The sequence below is a fragment of the Sinocyclocheilus rhinocerous genome, unplaced genomic scaffold, assembly GCF_001515625.1.
Source record: "Sinocyclocheilus rhinocerous isolate Xijiao unplaced genomic scaffold, SAMN03320098_v1.1 scaffold53, whole genome shotgun sequence".
In the NCBI taxonomy this organism is placed as follows: domain Eukaryota; kingdom Metazoa; phylum Chordata; class Actinopteri; order Cypriniformes; family Cyprinidae; genus Sinocyclocheilus; species Sinocyclocheilus rhinocerous.
This window is the reverse complement of record NW_015645538.1, coordinates 2,386,276-2,406,260: the sequence shown is the minus strand read 5'-3', so window position 1 is coordinate 2,406,260 and position 19,985 is coordinate 2,386,276. Positions and strand designations below refer to the sequence as shown.

The 19,985-nt window shown below is 37.2% G+C and overlaps 1 protein-coding gene across 1 annotated transcript in view; it reads left to right on the top strand.

The window, feature by feature from the left end:
• LOC107706239 (angiopoietin-1-like) overlaps positions 1-9,787 on the top strand; it is a 55,561-nt gene extending 45,774 nt beyond the window's left edge. Inside the window, exons 8-9 of the mRNA XM_016509887.1 lie at positions 4,853-4,983; positions 8,162-9,787. Coding sequence (XP_016365373.1) covers positions 4,853-4,983; positions 8,162-8,325 — 295 coding nt within the window. The 3' untranslated portion in view covers positions 8,326-9,787. The remainder of the gene's footprint in view (positions 1-4,852; positions 4,984-8,161) is intronic.
• Positions 9,788-19,985: the final 10,198 nt, after the last annotated feature.

Below are 19,985 nucleotides of genomic sequence, written 5' to 3'. Positions count from 1 at the left end.
CCTGTGTTTACATGGCTGCTTTGTATATTGATTGAGTAGAGTGTGTATATCCCTGCTGAGAAGACCTGCTTAAATCAGCTCTGTCCAGGCTGATTTGTGCCAGCAGAGCCACAGTGTTTTCACATGGAGCTGATTCACCAAGCAAGTCTTGCTGGTTAACCTACAGTAGTTTAAAAGTTTGGTGGGGAAACTAGCATTCCAGCGTCCCATGCTGGGAGCCAGCATCCAGAACAAAACATATGCTGATGACCATGATGATCTTTTTGCATGAGCGTGTGTTTGTGTGGGCATTCTGAATAAAATATGCATTACGCTTTAAATTAGGAGAGAGGATGAGGTACAAAATAATTGAGGGGGAAAAAATCAGTAGAAAAGGCGAACAGCAGAACAGCCAAAATAAACTCACTGGAACTTCAGCATTTTTATATTTTATTGCTCACAATGTACTTGACTTTGTTTTTAAAAACAGTCTTAAAAATAGAAGACCTAATTCTCAATATTGCATAGGCAAATGCAATGAGGGGTTGAAAACAAAAACTTTCCTCGTATTTTTTGTTTGTTTGTTGATTTTAGAGTTTTTGTTTTTATTTGTTTTGAGTGGTCTTTAAGTTTTTTGTATGTTTTGTTTTCTGTTGTTTTTAAGTATTTCTTGTATGTTTTTGTTTTGCATGCTTTGTTTTATGTTGTTTTTGTTTAATTTGGTTTTTGATCAGTGTTTTGTGCCCCCCAGTGAGGCATAAAAAAAAATGTTTTGTGTTTTGTTTTGTTTCAGATTAAAGTATCAACTAACCTGGTAAATAACAATGGCAGGGAAGTTGACAGGACTACTTTGAAACTGAGAAAGCACCTGAAGTAAACATGTTTATTTGTAACCCTGGACCACAAAACCAGTCATAAGTAGCACGGGTATATTTGTAGCAATAGCCAACAATACATTGTATGGGTCAAAATTATTGATTTTTCTTTTATGCCAAAAATCATTCGGATATTAAGGAAAGATCATGTTCCATGAAGATATTTTGTAAATTGCCTACCATAAACGTATCAAAACTTAATTTTTGATTAGTAATATGCATTTTTAAGAACTTCATTTGGACAACTTTAAAGGCGATTTTCTCAATATTTAGATTTTTTTTGCATCCTCAGATTCCAGATTTTCAAATAGTTGTATCTCGGCCAAATATTGTCCTATCCTAACAAATCATACATTAATGGAATGTTGAGCTTAGTTATTCAGATGTCAGATGATGTATAAATCTAAATTTAAAAAAAAATTGACCCTTATGACTGGTTTTGTGGTCTAGGGTCACATTTGATCTTTAAAATAGTGCCATGTGGCTTCAGTAAAGCATGTATACTGTACCTGAAATGTTATAATGTCACAATCCACCAAGAGTGTATATGCACAGACACAAGTGATGTCAAACCGCACGATATGCCTGCTTTTCAGGTCCCAGAAAGACATAATTGTGCTACAGTATATGTTTGTTTTTGAAAGCAGATGAAATGATCTTGATTTAATATCTTCCATCCAGCCAAGTTTTAAATCCACAGATTTTGCAAAGATCACCTCAGCTGTGTCTGGTGTGAATTTTGTATGGAGGTCTTGGCACACACACCCTGAAGGCTGTGAACTCTCTTCTGAAGCATTAAAAGTGTATACTATCAATATCACAAGGTTCTTCCAAAGTGCTGTCAGCAAAAGGGCGCACAGATACATCTCAAAGGTCTCCTTTATTGACAGCCAGTTTTTGTACATTATTTGCTCAATGTTATATCCAGATGAGGTCAAAAAGAAGTAACCGTGAATTATCACTTTCACCTCCTAGATGAAAATTTAATTTTAAGCTGTTTTGGGCCAGCAAAAGGGCGCAGTAACTGTCATTAGAGTATCTTTAAGATGCTGTATACAGTATTTCATGTTTCCAGAGACAAATTCCACAGCAACATTACCAAATTAAAGAAATATTTCCGCTGCAGGATCGTTGCATGTTTCAGATGGGATGTGACAGTTTAAAGGCGCACGGCAGGAGCTAACCGTGGGTTCCTCTCAGGAGTGGGCCTCACGTTTATCACACTACACTAAGATGGGTTTTGACATGTCCCACAGCTGCAGAGAGGAAACGATATATATAAGGCTTTTTATTTTCAGTCTTTGGAAGGGGCTCTGACGCATGGACCCCTATGGCACGTGTGACTTATAGCACTCAGGTTTTTGTTTTTCTGCTGCTGTACTGTAAAAGGACTGTGTATTTGCTTCCTGCCTTCTTTTAGTTTGTGTTGCAGAATAATAGTTTAGGTTTTGGAGCATGTTCATCTGATGAACATGATTTCAACTAGGAAAAACACATCCATACATCCTCTTTTACTCAGAATAAACATCACATATCCGGTGAGGAACATTACCAAACTGCCATCATTTCAGATTAGGAAAATAAAATGACCGGACACCAGAACACTTCCCTCGGGGTGCTGTTGTGAAACACCAAATAAATCTCATTCCATTCTCAGTTTTCATCACAGCTTTTCCTAGTAAGGCTTGGACTGATTCAGCAATAGTTCATTGAAGCTGGTGAGAAGGAGGATAAGGAACAATATCCTGTGTTGGCCATGCAGATGTTTGAGCTCAAAACTGAAAAAAAAGGCCATTAGCATGACATGACATTCGTGGGACAACAGTAACTGAACGCACAAGACTTGAGTGTGTTGCCTACTTGAAACTACAGTGACTGGAGATGAGCAGGTGTGCATTTATTCACCTGGCTTTTGTGTGTGAGGGACTTGATCTGAATGCTTTGAACCAGGGTTCTTCAACTGGAACAGTTTTGTAAAGCACTGTTTGATTCATATATATCAATAGACTGTTCAAAAGTTTGGGGTCAGTAAGTTTTTTTTTTTTTAAAGAAATTAATACTTTTATTCAACAAAGATGCATTAAATTGATCAAACATGACAGTAAGGACATTTATAATGATTCAGAAATATTTTTGTTTTATGTAAATGCTGTTATTTTGAACATTCTATTAATCAAATAATCCTGAAATGAGTCACACTTTATACAAAAATATTAGGTTTGACTACTATTTCATTAATAACTTTAATAATAATAAAAAATGTTTCTTGGTTGCCATTTCAAGAATAAATTGCATGACAAAATAAAACAGAAATCAGTTGTTTTAAAATGTAATAATATTTCACAATATTCCTGTTTTTACTGTGTTTTTGATCAAATAAATGAAGCCTTAGTGAGCATGAGAGACTTCTTTCAAAACATTTTTAAAAATCCTACTGCACCCAAACTTTTGAAAGATATATGTTAATATTCAATCACTTTTAAATTATAGCACACAAATTTGATGATTTATGTGCATCACTGCATAAGACAAAAATTGTTTCTGAAAATAACTTTTATATGTTGGCCAGTGTCAGTGTTTTAATGTAAACTTGTCACACTCTTAATGGATATTGAGTATTTAGTATTATAGTATTTAGTCACATTTGTATAATGTTTGTTCATTTTGGACAGGTCTCTCTTGAAATAGTGATTTTAATTTGAATAAAAACTATTTTAAAAAGTAAAAATCAATTTAAATGAATAAAAAATGTATTAAATACAGTGTCTGGCTAAGGTCTATGAAGTAGTGAGCTTGTAAAGTGCAGTTAAATTGTGCAGTTACAAGTCAAATTATGCAGCAACATGTTTGTGTCTGCCGTTAAAATTCTGAGGATGTCCTGGAAGTTTATTTCCTCATAAAAACTGAAACTTGACAAGTTTGACATCTAAATGAAGCATGCAGTCATTCTTAACGAGTGCGATCAGTATTGCATTTGTGTATTATAAAATGGCTGTTAAAATATAGTCTTTAGTGTCAGCAAAGAACAAAATACATTGGTTTGGCATCAAGCATATCCGGAAACCACAAACAACCAGTTCATTTATCTTTGTTTAGAGACCACAACAACGCACTTCATCTTAATGGACATGATGTCACTGAAGAAAGTTTGCAACCGATATTTGATGTAGGTGGCTTTAAAATTATTAGACAGCTTGTTATAAGAGAGTCTATAAGATGGATGATGTGTGTGAGGACCAAAAAATTAAAGAAAAAAAATCCCACTTAACAATAAGAACGGCAATCACACACTTGGCCTCTAAAGCCTGTTGTTGCATCACTGGCCTCTTTGGACATCCCTAAAAGCATAACCAAAAATATATTTCTCAAGTTGCTTTCCAAGATTCATCTTAGAAGAGATTTATAAAGCTCACTCTACTGTCTGATCTTATTTGTGGCGATGACTTTCAGGAAATGATTTTGAGGGGCCGAACATGTTTCATTTGGTGTTCCTTTCACTGCTGGCATGCCCATGCAGTATAGTATTTTGGCTTTGAGTATGACACTTTGGATAAAAAAAAAAAAAACAGTCAGAGGGGTAATAACCCTCAGGTTAAGACCTTGGGCAGAACTATTGGTGACACAATGAAGCAAGATGGGAAAATCATAGGCCACCCTTCAACCACCAAACTCTGGGCGTCAGTGCTGCATAAAATTAAGCATTTGAATCCAAGCCTGCATTAAGTGAGGGTTTTGAATTTGCGGTTGAAATCCTCAAGTGTAGATGGCTGGAGTTGAATTACACACTCTGTGTGGTTTCTACGTGTGCTTTGGTGTTTGGATTAAATGGTATGGGGTTTCCCGGCCAATACTATTAAAAACTGATGCTAACAGTAAAGAATGGGTCATGAGTGTGAAGGTAATCTGCATAAATCACTCGTGGATGTTTCTGGCAGTAATTTTTCTTGTCTAAGGCCTCCTTGTTTACAAAGACTTTCTCTGTCCTCTCTCTGTCTCAGGTTGTTCCTGAAGAGCCACAGCGGGACGGCGGGCAGACAGAGCAGTCTGGCGATCCACGGTGCTGACTTCAGCACTAAAGACATGGACAATGACAACTGCACGTGCAAGTGTGCGCTGATGCTCAGCGGGGGTAAGGCAGAAATCCTCTGTTTTAGCTCACTGCTGCTGAATATATTAATCTATTCCAGCCGTACAAGCTTTTTCTTGTTCTTGGGATTCACTAGCCTTGATCCTCAAGATGATACTGCCATTGCATGTAGAATAAAAGCTTTTAAATACATTACAACGGGAAAAGTAGAACATTTACTTTTTTTAATGATATGCAGCTAGTGCAGTGAATACTCGGAACATATATAATAAGAATAATTGTAACATTTCTGTTAAAGATTCTTTTTTTTTTTTTTTTGTAAATACGAAATGTAAATTTTGTTGCATTTACTGTACTTACCTGTCTGTTGCCAAACGATGAAATGACCTAGAACAGATTTTATATTAGGATTTTAGATTTATTTTTACAGATTTAATTTAATTTTATTTTTTTTGTGTGTGTTTTATGTATGAGAAGTAATGATACTTTGAAAACTAGTAACTTGCAGTTCAGAAAGTCAGTTGAGATTGAATCAGTAACCTCTGCAAATGAATCATTCATGTTTTGTTTTTTTGATTCACTAAAAAGAATCATTAGTCAGTAATCAAAATGTGCTTGCCATGCTGTATTCTTTTGATTCATTAATAAGAACTGGTTCATGAGAGTCATTTGTTTGGAAAGTGAGTTGCACTTGTCACACTGTATGTTTTTGATTCACTAAGAATAAAAGAGTAATTTTTTAAGGAATCTAAATACACTGCGCTAAATGTTTTTCACTGTAGACACAGTATTTCTGTAAAGTGTCCTATTCACATCAGCACAACTTAAGAATAGAACCCAATCATGAATCGTTCTGTTTTTTTTTAAAAATCAAATAAACTACTTAAAGAGCTGCTATAATGTTACGCTCTGCGTACACTCTTGTCCCATTGTGAATTAAGACTTTGTGAAGTGTGCAGACAGTAGGTTCCAGTCTAAACACTGTCTGTGTCTATGTACACAGCTAACTGCTGCGTATAGGACCACCTTATGCTTTCTTTTTGGCAAAAGAACTGCATAAAGCTTTGAGCAAGTAGTAATGAGGTCTTTGTGGACTCACATCCTGTGAGGAGTCTACCAGAATGGGCTGAAAACCAAGTATCTGTAGGTCTGTATAGGACTCCCACAGTCTCTCCCAGTGGATGCAAACCACAGACAACTTTTACTTTTCATACAGGAAGCTCTCAGGTCTCAGATCACTGTGCATCATTTAATAAAGCAGACATCGAGAGAAATCCTGTCCACCCAAATCTGCCGTCACCTTCTCTGTCCTTGGTGGCCACATGCTAAATGAGACCCTGACAGTGATTCATCTCGGAGATATTTAATATCAGGATGAGAATAAATGTGAGCCTTACAGTAGGATGACATGCATAAATCTGCTGTATGTGCAAGGGGATTTGGGCAATGCAATTAATAAAACAGAGTAGTGTCGCACTGAAAGATTTTTAATGAAAGTTTTTCATAATGGAAATTTTTGAAATTGTCAGTCTCGAAGTAGAACCCTTTAAATTCTGTAGCTTAAGTGCTTTAATGAAAGACATATTGGTTCCAGCTCTGGTTTATATCATGAAATCAAACTTTTATCATTCTGTTGCCTCATTTCTTGTTATGCAGTGTGGTTAACAAGCTTATAAAACACATACCCTAGAGACAACCGAAGACCTCGGCCAGCTAACGGCCTGAGATGCGAAGGCATAGTAACAAGTAGAATCAGCATCCAATCAGTTTACTGTGTCAATGAGAGCCGTGATAAAGGGCAGCGTATTTGGCTCACGGGACGGCTGTTAAAATGTCACAGATCTCTCTGGCATTTGAGCTTGTGAAGTGAAGCTCAAGTTCTTCAAGGGAATGAGACGTGCCAAAATGGGCACTCTTTTGTGTATACGTGTCTAATTGAATGAACAGGCCAGATTAATTTTATTTAATGTGCTGAAAAGTTGTACAGTGACTCAGTGTTGTTATTATTAACTACAACTACTAAGAATATTTTTTTGGCCACTTAAATATATATATAAACTTTTAGACGAAAACAACTAGACAAAAAACTTCAAATAACATTTCAAGTTGAAATACTAAAATTATTCAATAAAACTGACTACTAAAAATTACAAAAGCAGATAACAAAATTACTGAAACTTAATTATAATGAATACTGAAAATACATCAGTAAAAGATCATTTAAATAATACTTAATGCTATTATAAATTATACTAAAATAATGCCACAGTGACTTTTGGAGAACATCCGAGGATCTTAAAGCTAGATGATAACAATTGATAGCAAATGATAATGATTTGCAAGCCAAACACAGTATTCTGAGCAGACTGAAATTTAAGTTGTTGAACTGATAATCTTGCGTTTTTAGCTTTGGTCACCATTCACCTTCATTGTATCAGGAAAAAAAACAGCATGGAAGTTTTACTATACATAACTAATTTTGTGTTCCTCTGAAAATCATACAGCTTTTAAAAGACATGAAGATGAGTAAATGATGACACGACTTGGAGACATTTTGGGAGACTACTTTTTTTTAAGTTCAAGTCCATCATATCAGGTCATCCCTCAGTATACGGCACATGCTATTAAAAGTGCATCTGTCAAGACAGGCATTAACACAAATAACACTTCGAAATCCACAGAAGAGACTTCTCAAACTCAAACAGTTGGTTTAAACAATTATGTTAAACATATGATTGGCACATCCTCTTTTCTCTGTTACCTTTAAGTATATATATATATATATATATATATATCCACTTTCCCTAAATACCTTAAAGGTTACCGTTTCACTCACTCCTCACCTATACCACAGTGACCACATAGCACCTGCATACTGTTGGATCCAGCTTCAAAGCTGCCTGCATAGCCTGACAAATACACAACTAGACTGTCAGCAATAAAAATTGTTGATAATCTGAAATAATAAACCAAAATAGTATCACACAAGTACAAACAATATTTTAGGCATCTAGTTTCAGAAACCTACTTTACGCAAAGCTGTTAGCCTGGCCAGAAGTGGCTTTTCATGATGTGGTTGTATTTTTTTTAAGAAAAGTACAGTAATTAAAATGACTCAATGTATATATGATTTATGTTGTGTGGTATTGCATTTGTTAGCTTTCTTTCAAGATAATGCGATCCATATAACCGTATAAACGTGTAAATGTTTGTGTTTTAGGATGGTGGTACGATGCCTGTGGCCCATCCAACCTGAACGGGGTGTACTACAGACAAGGACAACATGTCGGGAAATTCAATGGAATCAAGTGGCACTATTTCAAAGGCCCCAGCTACTCTCTCCGATCCACTGTCATGATGATTCGACCGGCCGACTTCTCATAGTTCTCCTCAAATAGCCCAAAACATTTTGGTAAAGTGTTACTTTTTGGCCCATGACATTATCAAGTAACACTGTATAAGTGGTTAGCTGCTTGCCATGTGGATAATGCAGCATTCTTTTGAGATAACAGCTCTCCAGGAAACAGGAATCCTGTGAATAGAAGGCTGTCCTATCACCTTTGTGGGACTACATGGGAGATGGCATGCTCTTTGGGAATTTAGGGCAGGAGCTGACTTGGCTGGGCTTTTATTTTTAAATATCAGAGGTATGAATTCAAGTGCCATTCACTTGTCACTCAGGACCTGTGGACTGCTGAGGCAGGCACATCACCTTTGATGGTAGTGTATTGGGTTGCATCGCCTAGCAATTGCCCCGTGCTCATCTGGCTTTCAAGTCTCCAAGTGAATTTAAAGCAGCTTGAATGTCCTTCAATATCCTAAAAGGACCTATTAATGTTTAATACAAACGTGTTGCACAATTATATTTGGGTTGTGATACTTTACTTCACATTTTTATGCTTTTTTACCCCAATATATTATTATTATTATTATATTTTTTTATTATGTACATTATTCCTGTCAAAGTGAAGAAAACCATAGCATGCAGCATTAATGGTGACTTACAGCGCTATTTACAAGGGACATTTTCGGCAAAGAATAGCACATCCATCCTCCAGCCTGATTGTACTGATTGTGCAAACTGCATATTATTATTGGCTTTAAACTTTGGTGACCTTTTAAACACATCATAACTTGGCATACAATTTTGAAATGCATGCCAAAGATCACAGCTATTAAAGATAATACCATAACAATATTGATCTAATATTAATGATCGTTAGAACTGATGGAGTAAAGCCAATGGCACATACGGTACTGGTGCAGTATAATACATATAATAATGTTTTAATTGATTCAAACCATGTTGTCTTATGAGGATTTGTCATATTGGGATTGTTTTGCAGTCGTATTTTGCAGCTCTTGTCTAAAGCAGTGTTGCTCTTACCGACAAGCTTGGATGAACTTATTGTAAATTTATCTTTAAACCTAAGACTATAGGTTTGCAAAAGTGTTTAATAATTCTGAATGACTATATTATTGAAAGGAAACGTTTTGATATATGGAGTCAGATAAGCATCTGAGTTTCATTTGTACATGAAGTTTATTTGTAGCAATCGTAGGGCTGGTTCACACAGACTGCATTTTTGTGTTTCGATATGCCACTTTGAACTGTTTTCACATATAAACATTTGCTAAACGGACGTCTTTGACTGTTATGCTAGGTTTGCTATTTTTATAGCATCGTGTGCTTGTTGTTAACAAGCCAAGTGAAGTTAAAAGTTCAAACCGCATCTTTTCCATTCCATCCATTGTGTGAGCGAGTCATTAAGACATTTGGTAACAATGTACAATAAGGTTCTGTTTGTTAACATTAGTTCAGTACATCAGTTAAAATTAACTAACAACAACAACAAATACTTCTGAAGCATTTTTTGTCTTTGTTAATGGTAATTTCAACGTTACTAATACATTATTTAAATCCAAAGTTGTATTTGTATCTTGTATCATTTTAATTAATGGACCTGAGCCAACATGAACAATGAACAGTTGTATTTTTAATAATTAACATTAACAAAGATTAACAAATACTGTAACAAATGTATTGCTTATTGTGAAGTAAATGCATTAACCAACGTTAACTAATGGGACCTTATTGTAAAGTGTTACTGGACTTTACAAATGTACATAAATTCTGTTGGTACAAGTGTTTTGGTTTGTGGAAAAAAAAACATTATTTTGTATATGTCTTTTTGTAAGACTTTTTGAGTTGGCAGGATTGTAAAGAGGCTATTTTTAGCTTACTTACTGGCATGCTCACAGAAGTCATTTAATAACATCAGAATTCCTATCTTTCATCAAAAAAAGTCTGATAATACTCTTCCAGTAGATTGTTGCTGTATGCAAGACTACTACTACTGTCTTCCATCAAGTAACAACAGCATGGAGCATTTTACTGGAAAGTGGTACTTTTATTGTAAATCCATAAACTGTCTGGAAAGCTGCAGAAAGGCATGTTTCATATCACACTCCAAATACTGCAATTTAGTATTTAAAATTGCTTTCCAGAGGAAAGCACTGCTATGCATTTTTTTATTAACTCAGAACCATCAATATGTTCTGAATTAAAGATGTAGCTAAAGCAACATTAATGGTATTGACCTTTCATTGATTCAAATTTCATTTGCCATGTTATTTAAACGCCTCATCCTTTGTAACAATGTTCATGATGTTAGTTCAAATAAAAAAATAAACTCGATGCCCCAAGCTTAGCTGGATAAGCAATTTTGAGTCATTTATTACTGCCTCTGGAATCCAGTCTTTCTTTTTCTTTCACAGAGCTATTCAGCATTTTCTATTTGAGTCACGTCGCTCCATAGACACAATATTTACACATGGCAGAAGAAAAAAATATAAAGGAACTCAGTTTTTGGACAGAATGGGCCCTGAGCAAGCGAGCCACCTTTGTGTCCAGAGCGAGCAGACTATTAGTTCTTCGCCACTCTGCCGTGACAGATTGCTGAGGTGTCAAACGATGCTGTCGGGACCGCTAAATCCCCCCATAGCTGACATTCCTACACCCTAATCGAAGGGTTAAGCAAACGACGGGCGCTTGTAAACTGCCGCCCATCCTTCAACACCTGAGCTGACCCACTACACCCTCCAGAATGCAGCCGCCATCAGATGGGCACAGACACAATGGAGGACCAACAAAAAGGAGAATCAAGAAGCATTCAAGATGTGTGATGGATTCAAGCCAACACTTAATCTAACAGAAGAGGTGAGTTATGGTTGCTTTGCATTGCTGAGATATAGTTTAACATATGTATTGATGACACATTGATATCGTCCAGAGCTTAAAGTCTTATGTGACCAGGAACGCTAGGTGAAGGCCGACTCAGACGCCTCTGCGGTCCACTGGTGTTTCTGAAGACGGATCATTTCCTGTTTGCACAAGCTGAATGGGGGACAGGAACCCCAGAGGAGGAGCGGGATTGGTCTACTGACGAGCAATGGGCCTGACAAGAAAAGAGACGGTACCTGTAGTGAAAGGGAAGAGATAGCAACATCACACACCAGAACATGAAAAATATTTCCAAAAGCAACTGGAAATAAGGCCACCTGAATAAAAGAAAAATATGCATTACTCTAAAAGTATGTTTCTGCATAGTCAAAGTTCCAGAAATAAACCAGATATAACCTTTTAATGAATAATGGGCCGCAGTTCAGCAATCTTTTCCCGCAAGTTAGATTTAGGGAAGCGAACAGAAAAATGAATCTTCTGGAATTTCTTTGGCTCAGGACCACTTGAACTTATTCCCAGGGCGAGTTTAAAACATGCTGAAGCTGTGGATTGCACCGTTTGGGGCTTTTTAAAATGTTTTTTGAAATTCTTTCAGCTTATTGAATTTATAGGATTTAAACAACTACAACTAAGGTTTCTGTCACACTTCTCGGGAGGCAAGGAACGAGGAAACACGGAGATAACTTCAATTCACAGTCTTTAATGATCACACAGGGAACGTAGGAGACACAGGAACACATGGAATGACGTTCAACGACTGACAAACACTAACTGAAAGGACTGGGGCTTTTAAACACTGGGTGATTGGGAAAACACAGGTGCAAGGAATGATTAATTAAAGGGAACACGGCACACCTGGGGAGGGAAAACACAACACAAAGAGTCCAGGGGCGTGACAGTTTCAGCATGTTCCATTCATTGTTTGTTCAAATTAGGATTAATGCAGAAAAACTGTTGTGCTGGCCTTGCTGTTTAACAGATGTAAATATATTTGTCATCACTTCAGTCAAGTGAAGTCAAAAAAGCACCACAAATGTAGCCTGTATGACTCTTGCGCCATACGTTGTGTGAAGAACCGACTGAAATGTAAGAAATTCAACCCAGGCTTGTTGTAAAAATGTGCCTGTGGTAAGATTTTAGAATAAATGATATGACCACTTTCAGCAAGCGGTGCTAAAAGCGTGTTCAGATTTATTTGAAACAAATGAATGTGAATCTTGCAATGTTTTTTTTTTCACTGGTTGTCATACATATTGTGGCAGTTCAGAAGTGAAATATCCAGTGAATGGCACTAAAAGGTTAATACTCCATTACGTTTGAAAATAACATATTGTACCACCACTAAATCTGATTGTTAGTGTTAACTATAGTAAAAATATAATAAAACCACATTTGCTGAAGCAACAGTGCCATGATAGCTTGCTTCTACAAGTGTTTGAGAATTTTTATTATGACTCACGTCTTTTACGGGACTCATACCCAAGCTCTTGACATTGCTACTGTCATGCTGTACCAGGTGAGATACCGAGCAAGTTTACAACACCAAAAATATATTTTTAGGTCACGGCATAGTTGTATTGTGTAAGGAATTATGCATCTGAATCTTTATTAATTGATAATCTGCCCCTGTAACCAGTATTTGTGTGAAAAGTAATAAAGGTCTTTGGTCTTTTATTGCCATTAGTGGTTTAGAGTTGGAAACTGCAGTGATGTGTTTGTATAGGTACATTTTTAGAGTTTTGCAAAAATGTAAGAAGAGAAGCATGTTTTTCTATTGAGTCTGTTTTGCCTTTCCATTCACATTTGTGCACATTCAAACATCTCAAGAAACGTGCCAGGGTGACGTTAACCATGACCGATCTTAACATGGTGAGTTGGAATGACGTTGTGCAAAATTTCTCCTTTTGAGTTCCATGGAAGTAAGAAAACAATACAGGATTTGGAACGGCAAGAGAGTGAGTAAATAATGACAGAATTTTCATTTTTGGGTCAATTCTAGTGCTTCAACTGCCTGAGAAACGCACAACCTCACTGCGACACCAATGAGTAAACAGATCATTTTAAATATGGATCAACTTGTTGATCTCATGGTCTTTATATTTTTAAAATGCAATAGCGGTTACTGGCAGATCCTCGGTTTTAGAGAAACAGATACTCAGTCTATCGACAGCTCAGTTGCCCTGGAGATTTCCCTGTTTGGCATTGTTAGGCTGCATTGATTTTGAGTCTGAAAGGGAAATAAAAGTGTAAACACACAGTTAGTGGTTTGGGACTTTTCTCCCCCTTTTGGAAGTCCAGAAGGTGTTCATGGTGATGGATGGATGAAGAGAGTAAGAGTGAAATTTGGTTTTGAGGCTGAAGGGAGAGAGAGGGAATGGGCTGAGGTAATGCAGGAGACTAATGGGAGGAGGGAGGTGTTCAGAAGAGTTATGATGGAGCCGCGAGCCATAAGGCCATCAAAGGCCTGTTCATCAGACTCCCTCTCGTCCTGTTAGCCAAAGCTGAATCAGACCCAAGAGGGTCCTTCCTCCCAGCCACACTGAAGTGATTGACTGTGAATGTGCTCTGAGAAAAGCTCTGTTTGTTTGTTTGCTCAGTGGCATTAACCTTTATTTCACCAGCAGCAATCCTAATGTTTTTGGAGCACAGCAACACAGCACCCTTAGAGAATCATGCCCTTGATAAAAGTAGGACTGTTGTTTGCTTTCAGTGACTTTATTATACGGGCAAAAGTTTTGTATGCTAGTCACGTCAAGGAAAGAGCGTGGGGCCATAACTGGGTGCTAGATCCCCAACAAGCAGCCCAGAAGGAACTGGCAGACCCAACCCAATGAAAACTACGAAGCAACCATTGGTTCACAACAAAAATGGAATATAAATCAGGACTGAAGAAATGAAGCTACAACACAATGGAAGTGGATCTGACCACAAGGGGGCAGCTTCGAACATTCAAAAAAGCTAGATTTGAAAAAAGTCTTACAGGCATTACATGGCAACAGATGCAAATGTATCATCCTATTTGGCTATGCACTGTGGCCATAAAGTAACAGTGCAATATGTTATCTAAAAATTAAAGTATTGCATTCAAAATTTCAAGGGAGTTCTCAAGAAAATCTGTTGGATCATATATGAGAGATGCTGTCTTGGGTTATCTAAAAGCTAAAATAAGACATACATGAGGTTTTTCTTATGCACAAGGTCTCAGACAACAGACAATATGGTCTCATTCCTCATGAAGAATAGTATTATTTTCACAGAAAGGCTCGTGCCCAATATCACGTCTTTTAGAACATCTAGAAAACATCTCTCTGCAGTCGCATACATGTTAAGAAAAGGTTTTATATCCTCTTGTGCATCTGATGTAATCTGCACAGACAGTCAAGGATGAGTATTTGTGTAAGAATAGTTTCCTATCCATTATGTCCAAAAGCATAACTATTACAGTACAGCAAAGATGAGGGACAATCAATCATGTAACACACAAAAAAGGCAAGACCTCTTAATTATACCTCACTGTAGAGGAGAGGAAGCATGATTACATGATATGGCCCTGTCCTCCCTCTCAGATATCCAGCTGAACTCCTAGATTTTATCCTTCATTTTTAATACCATAATATGGTGTTGTTCTTCTCAGGAAAGTTTATAATGGATGTGCTAACACTACCTCAGGAGATTTAGTGTCTGACATACAATTCTGTAGCATGAGGTCATGGCTTGCTGAGTTTGCTTAACACTTCTCCATAGGGATGCTGACTCAGGGGCAAACTCATAAAGATTAACAGATTCCTGAAAATATATATTACAATAAATAAATTAAATGGAAATAAGAACAAGCATGTATATATACAGTATTAGTGCTGTCAATCGATAAAAAATTTACTAATTAATCACATTTTTTTCTGAAATTAATCACGATTAATCCCACCTAACATTAAAGTTTTTACATATACTGTTATCTTTCAATAATTTCACATTCAATCTTCAAATTAATGTACAACATAAAGACAGTATATTTTTTATATTTGTTTAATGACATCTTTTTTTATGACTGAAGGCCAGTGTCACTGATTCCAATACTTCTACAGATGTCTCTATGAAATTGTTTTCCCCCTAATATTTAACCATTGACTATAGCCATTCAACATTAAGTGAAGTGAAGTGAAGTGACATGTGAAGTGACATGTGGCCAAGTATGGTGACCCATACTCGGAATTAGTGCTCTGCATTTATCCCATCCAAAGTGCACACACACAGCAGTGAACACACACACACCGTGAGCACACACCCGGAGCAGTGGGCAGCCATTTTTTGCTGCAGCACCCGGGGAGCAGTTGGGGGTTGCTCAAGGGCACCTTGAGTTACAGTATAATTGAGAGCTATCAATTTGATCATTTATTAGACTAGCAAGTTGGAAATATACAGAAATTGAATGAAGTTATCAAACACTAACGTCTAAATTAAATATAGATGAATCCTTAAAGCTATAAAAGTTATTTATTATACGGGCAAAAGTTTTGTATGCTAGTCACGTCAAGGAAAGAGCGTGGGGCCATAACTGGGTGCTAGATCCCCAACAAGCAGCCCAGAAGGAACTGGCAGACCCAACCCAATGAAAACTACGAAGCAACCATTGGTTCACAACAAAAATGGAATATAAATCAGGACTGAAGAAATGAAGCTACAACACAATGGAAGTGGATCTGACCACAAGGGGGCAGCTTCGAACATTCAAAAAAGCTAGATTTGAAAAAAGTCTTACAGGCATTACATGGCAACAGATGCAAATGTATCATCCTATTTGGCTATGCACTGTGGCCATAAAGTAACAGTGCAATATGTTATCTAAAAATTAAAGTATTGCATTCAAAATTTCAAGGGAGTTCTCAAGAAAATCTGTTGGATCATATATGAGAGATGCTGTCTTGGGTTATCTAAAAGCTAAAATAAGACATACATGAGGTTTTTCTTATGCACAAGGTCTCAGACAACAGACAATATGGTCTCATTCCTCATGAAGAATAGTATTATTTTCACAGAAAGGCTCGTGCCCAATATCACGTCTTTTAGAACATCTAGAAAACATCTCTCTGCAGTCGCATACATGTTAAGAAAAGGTTTTATATCCTCTTGTGCATCTGATGTAATCTGCACAGACAGTCAAGGATGAGTATTTGTGTAAGAATAGTTTCCTATCCATTATGTCCAAAAGCATAACTATTACAGTACAGCAAAGATGAGGGACAATCAATCATGTAACACACAAAAAAGGCAAGACCTCTTAATTATACCTCACTGTAGAGGAGAGGAAGCATGATTACATGATATGGCCCTGTCCTCCCTCTCAGATATCCAGCTGAACTCCTAGATTTTATCCTTCATTTTTAATAGGTGTTGTTCGTGTTGTTCTTCTCAGGAAAGTTTATAATGGATGTGCTAACACTACCTCAGGAGATTTAGTACAATTCTGACAATTCTGTAGCATGAGGTCATGGCTTGCTGAGTTTGCTTAACACTTCTCCATAGGGATGCTGACTCAGGGGCAAACTCATAAAGATTAACAGATTCCTGAAAATATATATTACAATAAATAAATTAAATGGAAATAAGAACAAGCATGTATATATACAGTATTAGTGCTGTCAATCGATAAAAAATTTACTAATTAATCACATTTTTTTCTGAAATTAATCACGATTAATCCCACCTAACATTAAAGTTTTTACATATACTGTTATCTTTCAATAATTTCACATTCAATCTTCAAATTAATGTACAACATAAAGACAGTATATTTTTTATATTTGTTTAATGACATCTTTTTTTATGACTGAAGGCCAGTGTCACTGATTCCAATACTTCTACAGATGTCTCTATGAAATTGTTTTCCCCCTAATATTTAACCATTGACTATAGCCATTCAACATTAAGTGAAGTGAAGTGAAGTGACATGTGAAGTGACATGTGGCCAAGTATGGTGACCCATACTCGGAATTAGTGCTCTGCATTTATCCCATCCAAAGTGCACACACACAGCAGTGAACACACACACACCGTGAGCACACACCCGGAGCAGTGGGCAGCCATTTTTTGCTGCAGCACCCGGGGAGCAGTTGGGGGTTGCTCAAGGGCACCTTGAGTTACAGTATAATTGAGAGCTATCAATTTGATCATTTATTAGACTAGCAAGTTGGAAATATACAGAAATTGAATGAAGTTATCAAACACTAACGTCTAAATTAAATATAGATGAATCCTTAAAGCTATAAAAGTTATTGATTTCCTCATTTTTCTTTTGTTATTTGATTATCAGACATCACAGCAGCTGGGTTATTAGGTTATTTTGGCTGCTATTACTTTAAAGGGGTCATATGATGCGATTTCAATTTTTCCTTTCTCTTTGGAGTGTTACAAGCTCTTGGTGCATAAAGAAGATCTGTAAAGTTGCAAACACTAAAGTCTCAAAACCAAAGAGATATTCTTTATAAAAGTTAAGAGTTAACCACGCCTACCTAAAATGGCTCATTCTAACACGCCCCCACATGTCTACATCACAATGTGGGAAGATTTGCATAACACCGCCCAAATGTGGCTTTTTCAGACCGATGAGTTTTGTAAAAATCGACGCGTTCCAAAAAGGCGGGGCATAGAGGAGAAACAATAATGTACAGTATGTGGAAAATAATGTTTTTTGAACTTTAAACCGCATAAACATTTCATTACACCAAATACACAAAATAATGTTATTTTTAGCAGCATCATATGACCACTTTAAGAGCTGCCACTGCTGAACATGACGTGGATCTGACATGCACCATATTTTCTCACAACTTGTTACCTTTTCTGACACACTTCAAGTCTTAAAGTCTCAATGAGCTGACGAGCTGAATCAAGTGTGTTAGATGAGGGAGACAGTGCTGGGCTGCTCCAAGACAGTTTTGAAAACCATTTCAGTTTTCACTTTTTTTTCAGTTTTGACTTAACTGACGACATAACTGCAACATTGTAGCCTATGCTCGTAGTTTCTTTCGTGCTTTGATATGAAATGATACAGGCTGGCGCATTTGTGCGTGCAATTGAAGAGCACACGCTAAGAGCACAGTATAACGATTGACAGGACAGGAAAATTCGTTTTTACTGAATTATGGCCTGAAACATCTCATCTGACTGCAATTCACTGATGTTCTACTGATGCTCCCTCGTCATCTCTACCGTTTCCGCGCTCGTTTGACTAACACCTGGCACTAAGGCAAAGTGGAGTGCACGTCTGAACTGTCTCCGGATTCATGTGGTCGTAAAGAGGTTCAGCGTCTAAATAAACACAATTCTTGTCAAGAAAAAAAGAGACAGAAGCAGCAGTTGTGAGTGGCGAGGCTATCCCTAGCCCCGCCCCTACATTAACTGCGCGAAATATTTTTACCGCTGTTAAACTAAAAAAAAATTATCACCTGCGTTAATGCGCTAATTTTGACAGCACTAATAATAATAATAATATATATATATATGATTTTTTTATTATAATATATTTATTCATTTCAATCCTTTTTAATGAATCAGCCAGGACAAACAGCTCCACTCATCTTGCCAACCCTCGCGCCAGACACTTCACGCTCTGTCAGTCGCACACAGGAGTAAAAAAAAAAACAACGAAACGTGATGTTTTCGCGATCCGCCACATATGTAACTCTTCACTTTTCACGTGCTTGCCCCTAAAAATGGATACATTACAAATGTGTCTAATAAATTCCAAACCACACAGTACCTCTTGGTCCATAATGAGCTCATCTGATTGCAAGAGTCCACTCACTCTTCCTGAGACTAAATGCGCTCGAGATGGGACGAAGGTGGGGGTGAGATTTCTTCTTTGGCCTTTTGGCGGGTTTTCTGCCTACTCCTGATCACGTACGAGCTAATTTACCGTCCATTACATTTATTTATGAGGCCGCTCAAGACAGCTAAACACAATCAATAACGTTCATTGCAGTAGAGCTTTATTGGATTAGAGACAGATTTGAAGACCACGAGCTGACACTGTTGACTTTGGAGCGCCCAAAATGTTCGAGGCAACACTTAAATTGTTATCCATGAAAAGCGAATGTTGTGATTATTTTTTCTTTTTTACTCATCTGCTTTTTCTCTCTTATAATTTCTATGTCTGTCAGAGAATTGGGCACTGTTTTTCCTCTACTGTGCGGTCTTGCAGGTATTTTTTATTCATGGTTGGCAGCTAAAGTTGGACGGCTACTCCAAAAACAACATAGTACAATATGATTCTCACAGTACAAATATTCTGTAATAACTATGAGTAAAACCCTAGAGTATAATTCTTCAAAATTGTTACTTTTCAGGACAAAAAAATTGTTCTTTTGATGGCAAAGTGTTCCACCTACTGCAAATATTTTGAAAACCAAAAGCTTTGCCTGCAACCTCAGTGTAAAAACAGAGCAATGTATTTACCTCTTAATCAGAGACAGATTACTACAACAGAAATCTATTTCCCTGCTCAGAATGATACGCAAATCAGAAACCCCAGGGCTTGGGATAGTGCGGTGAAGTCTGTGCCTGCTCAATTAGCTATGATGGCCAAACAAAACAAGCTCAGGAACGGTTTTAGACTCGGAGGAATTGAAAGGCAAACAGAAAGGCGGAGAAACAGGGAAGTGCGACACGCACCAGCAGGTACAGGTGCTCTTACTCTGACTCTGGACCCTATTGCCCGCCTTGACCAGGAGAGATTTTCAGTCCAGATGGATGAAGGAACCACTGGAGCATAAGTCTAGTGCAGACAGCCGTACCAGACATT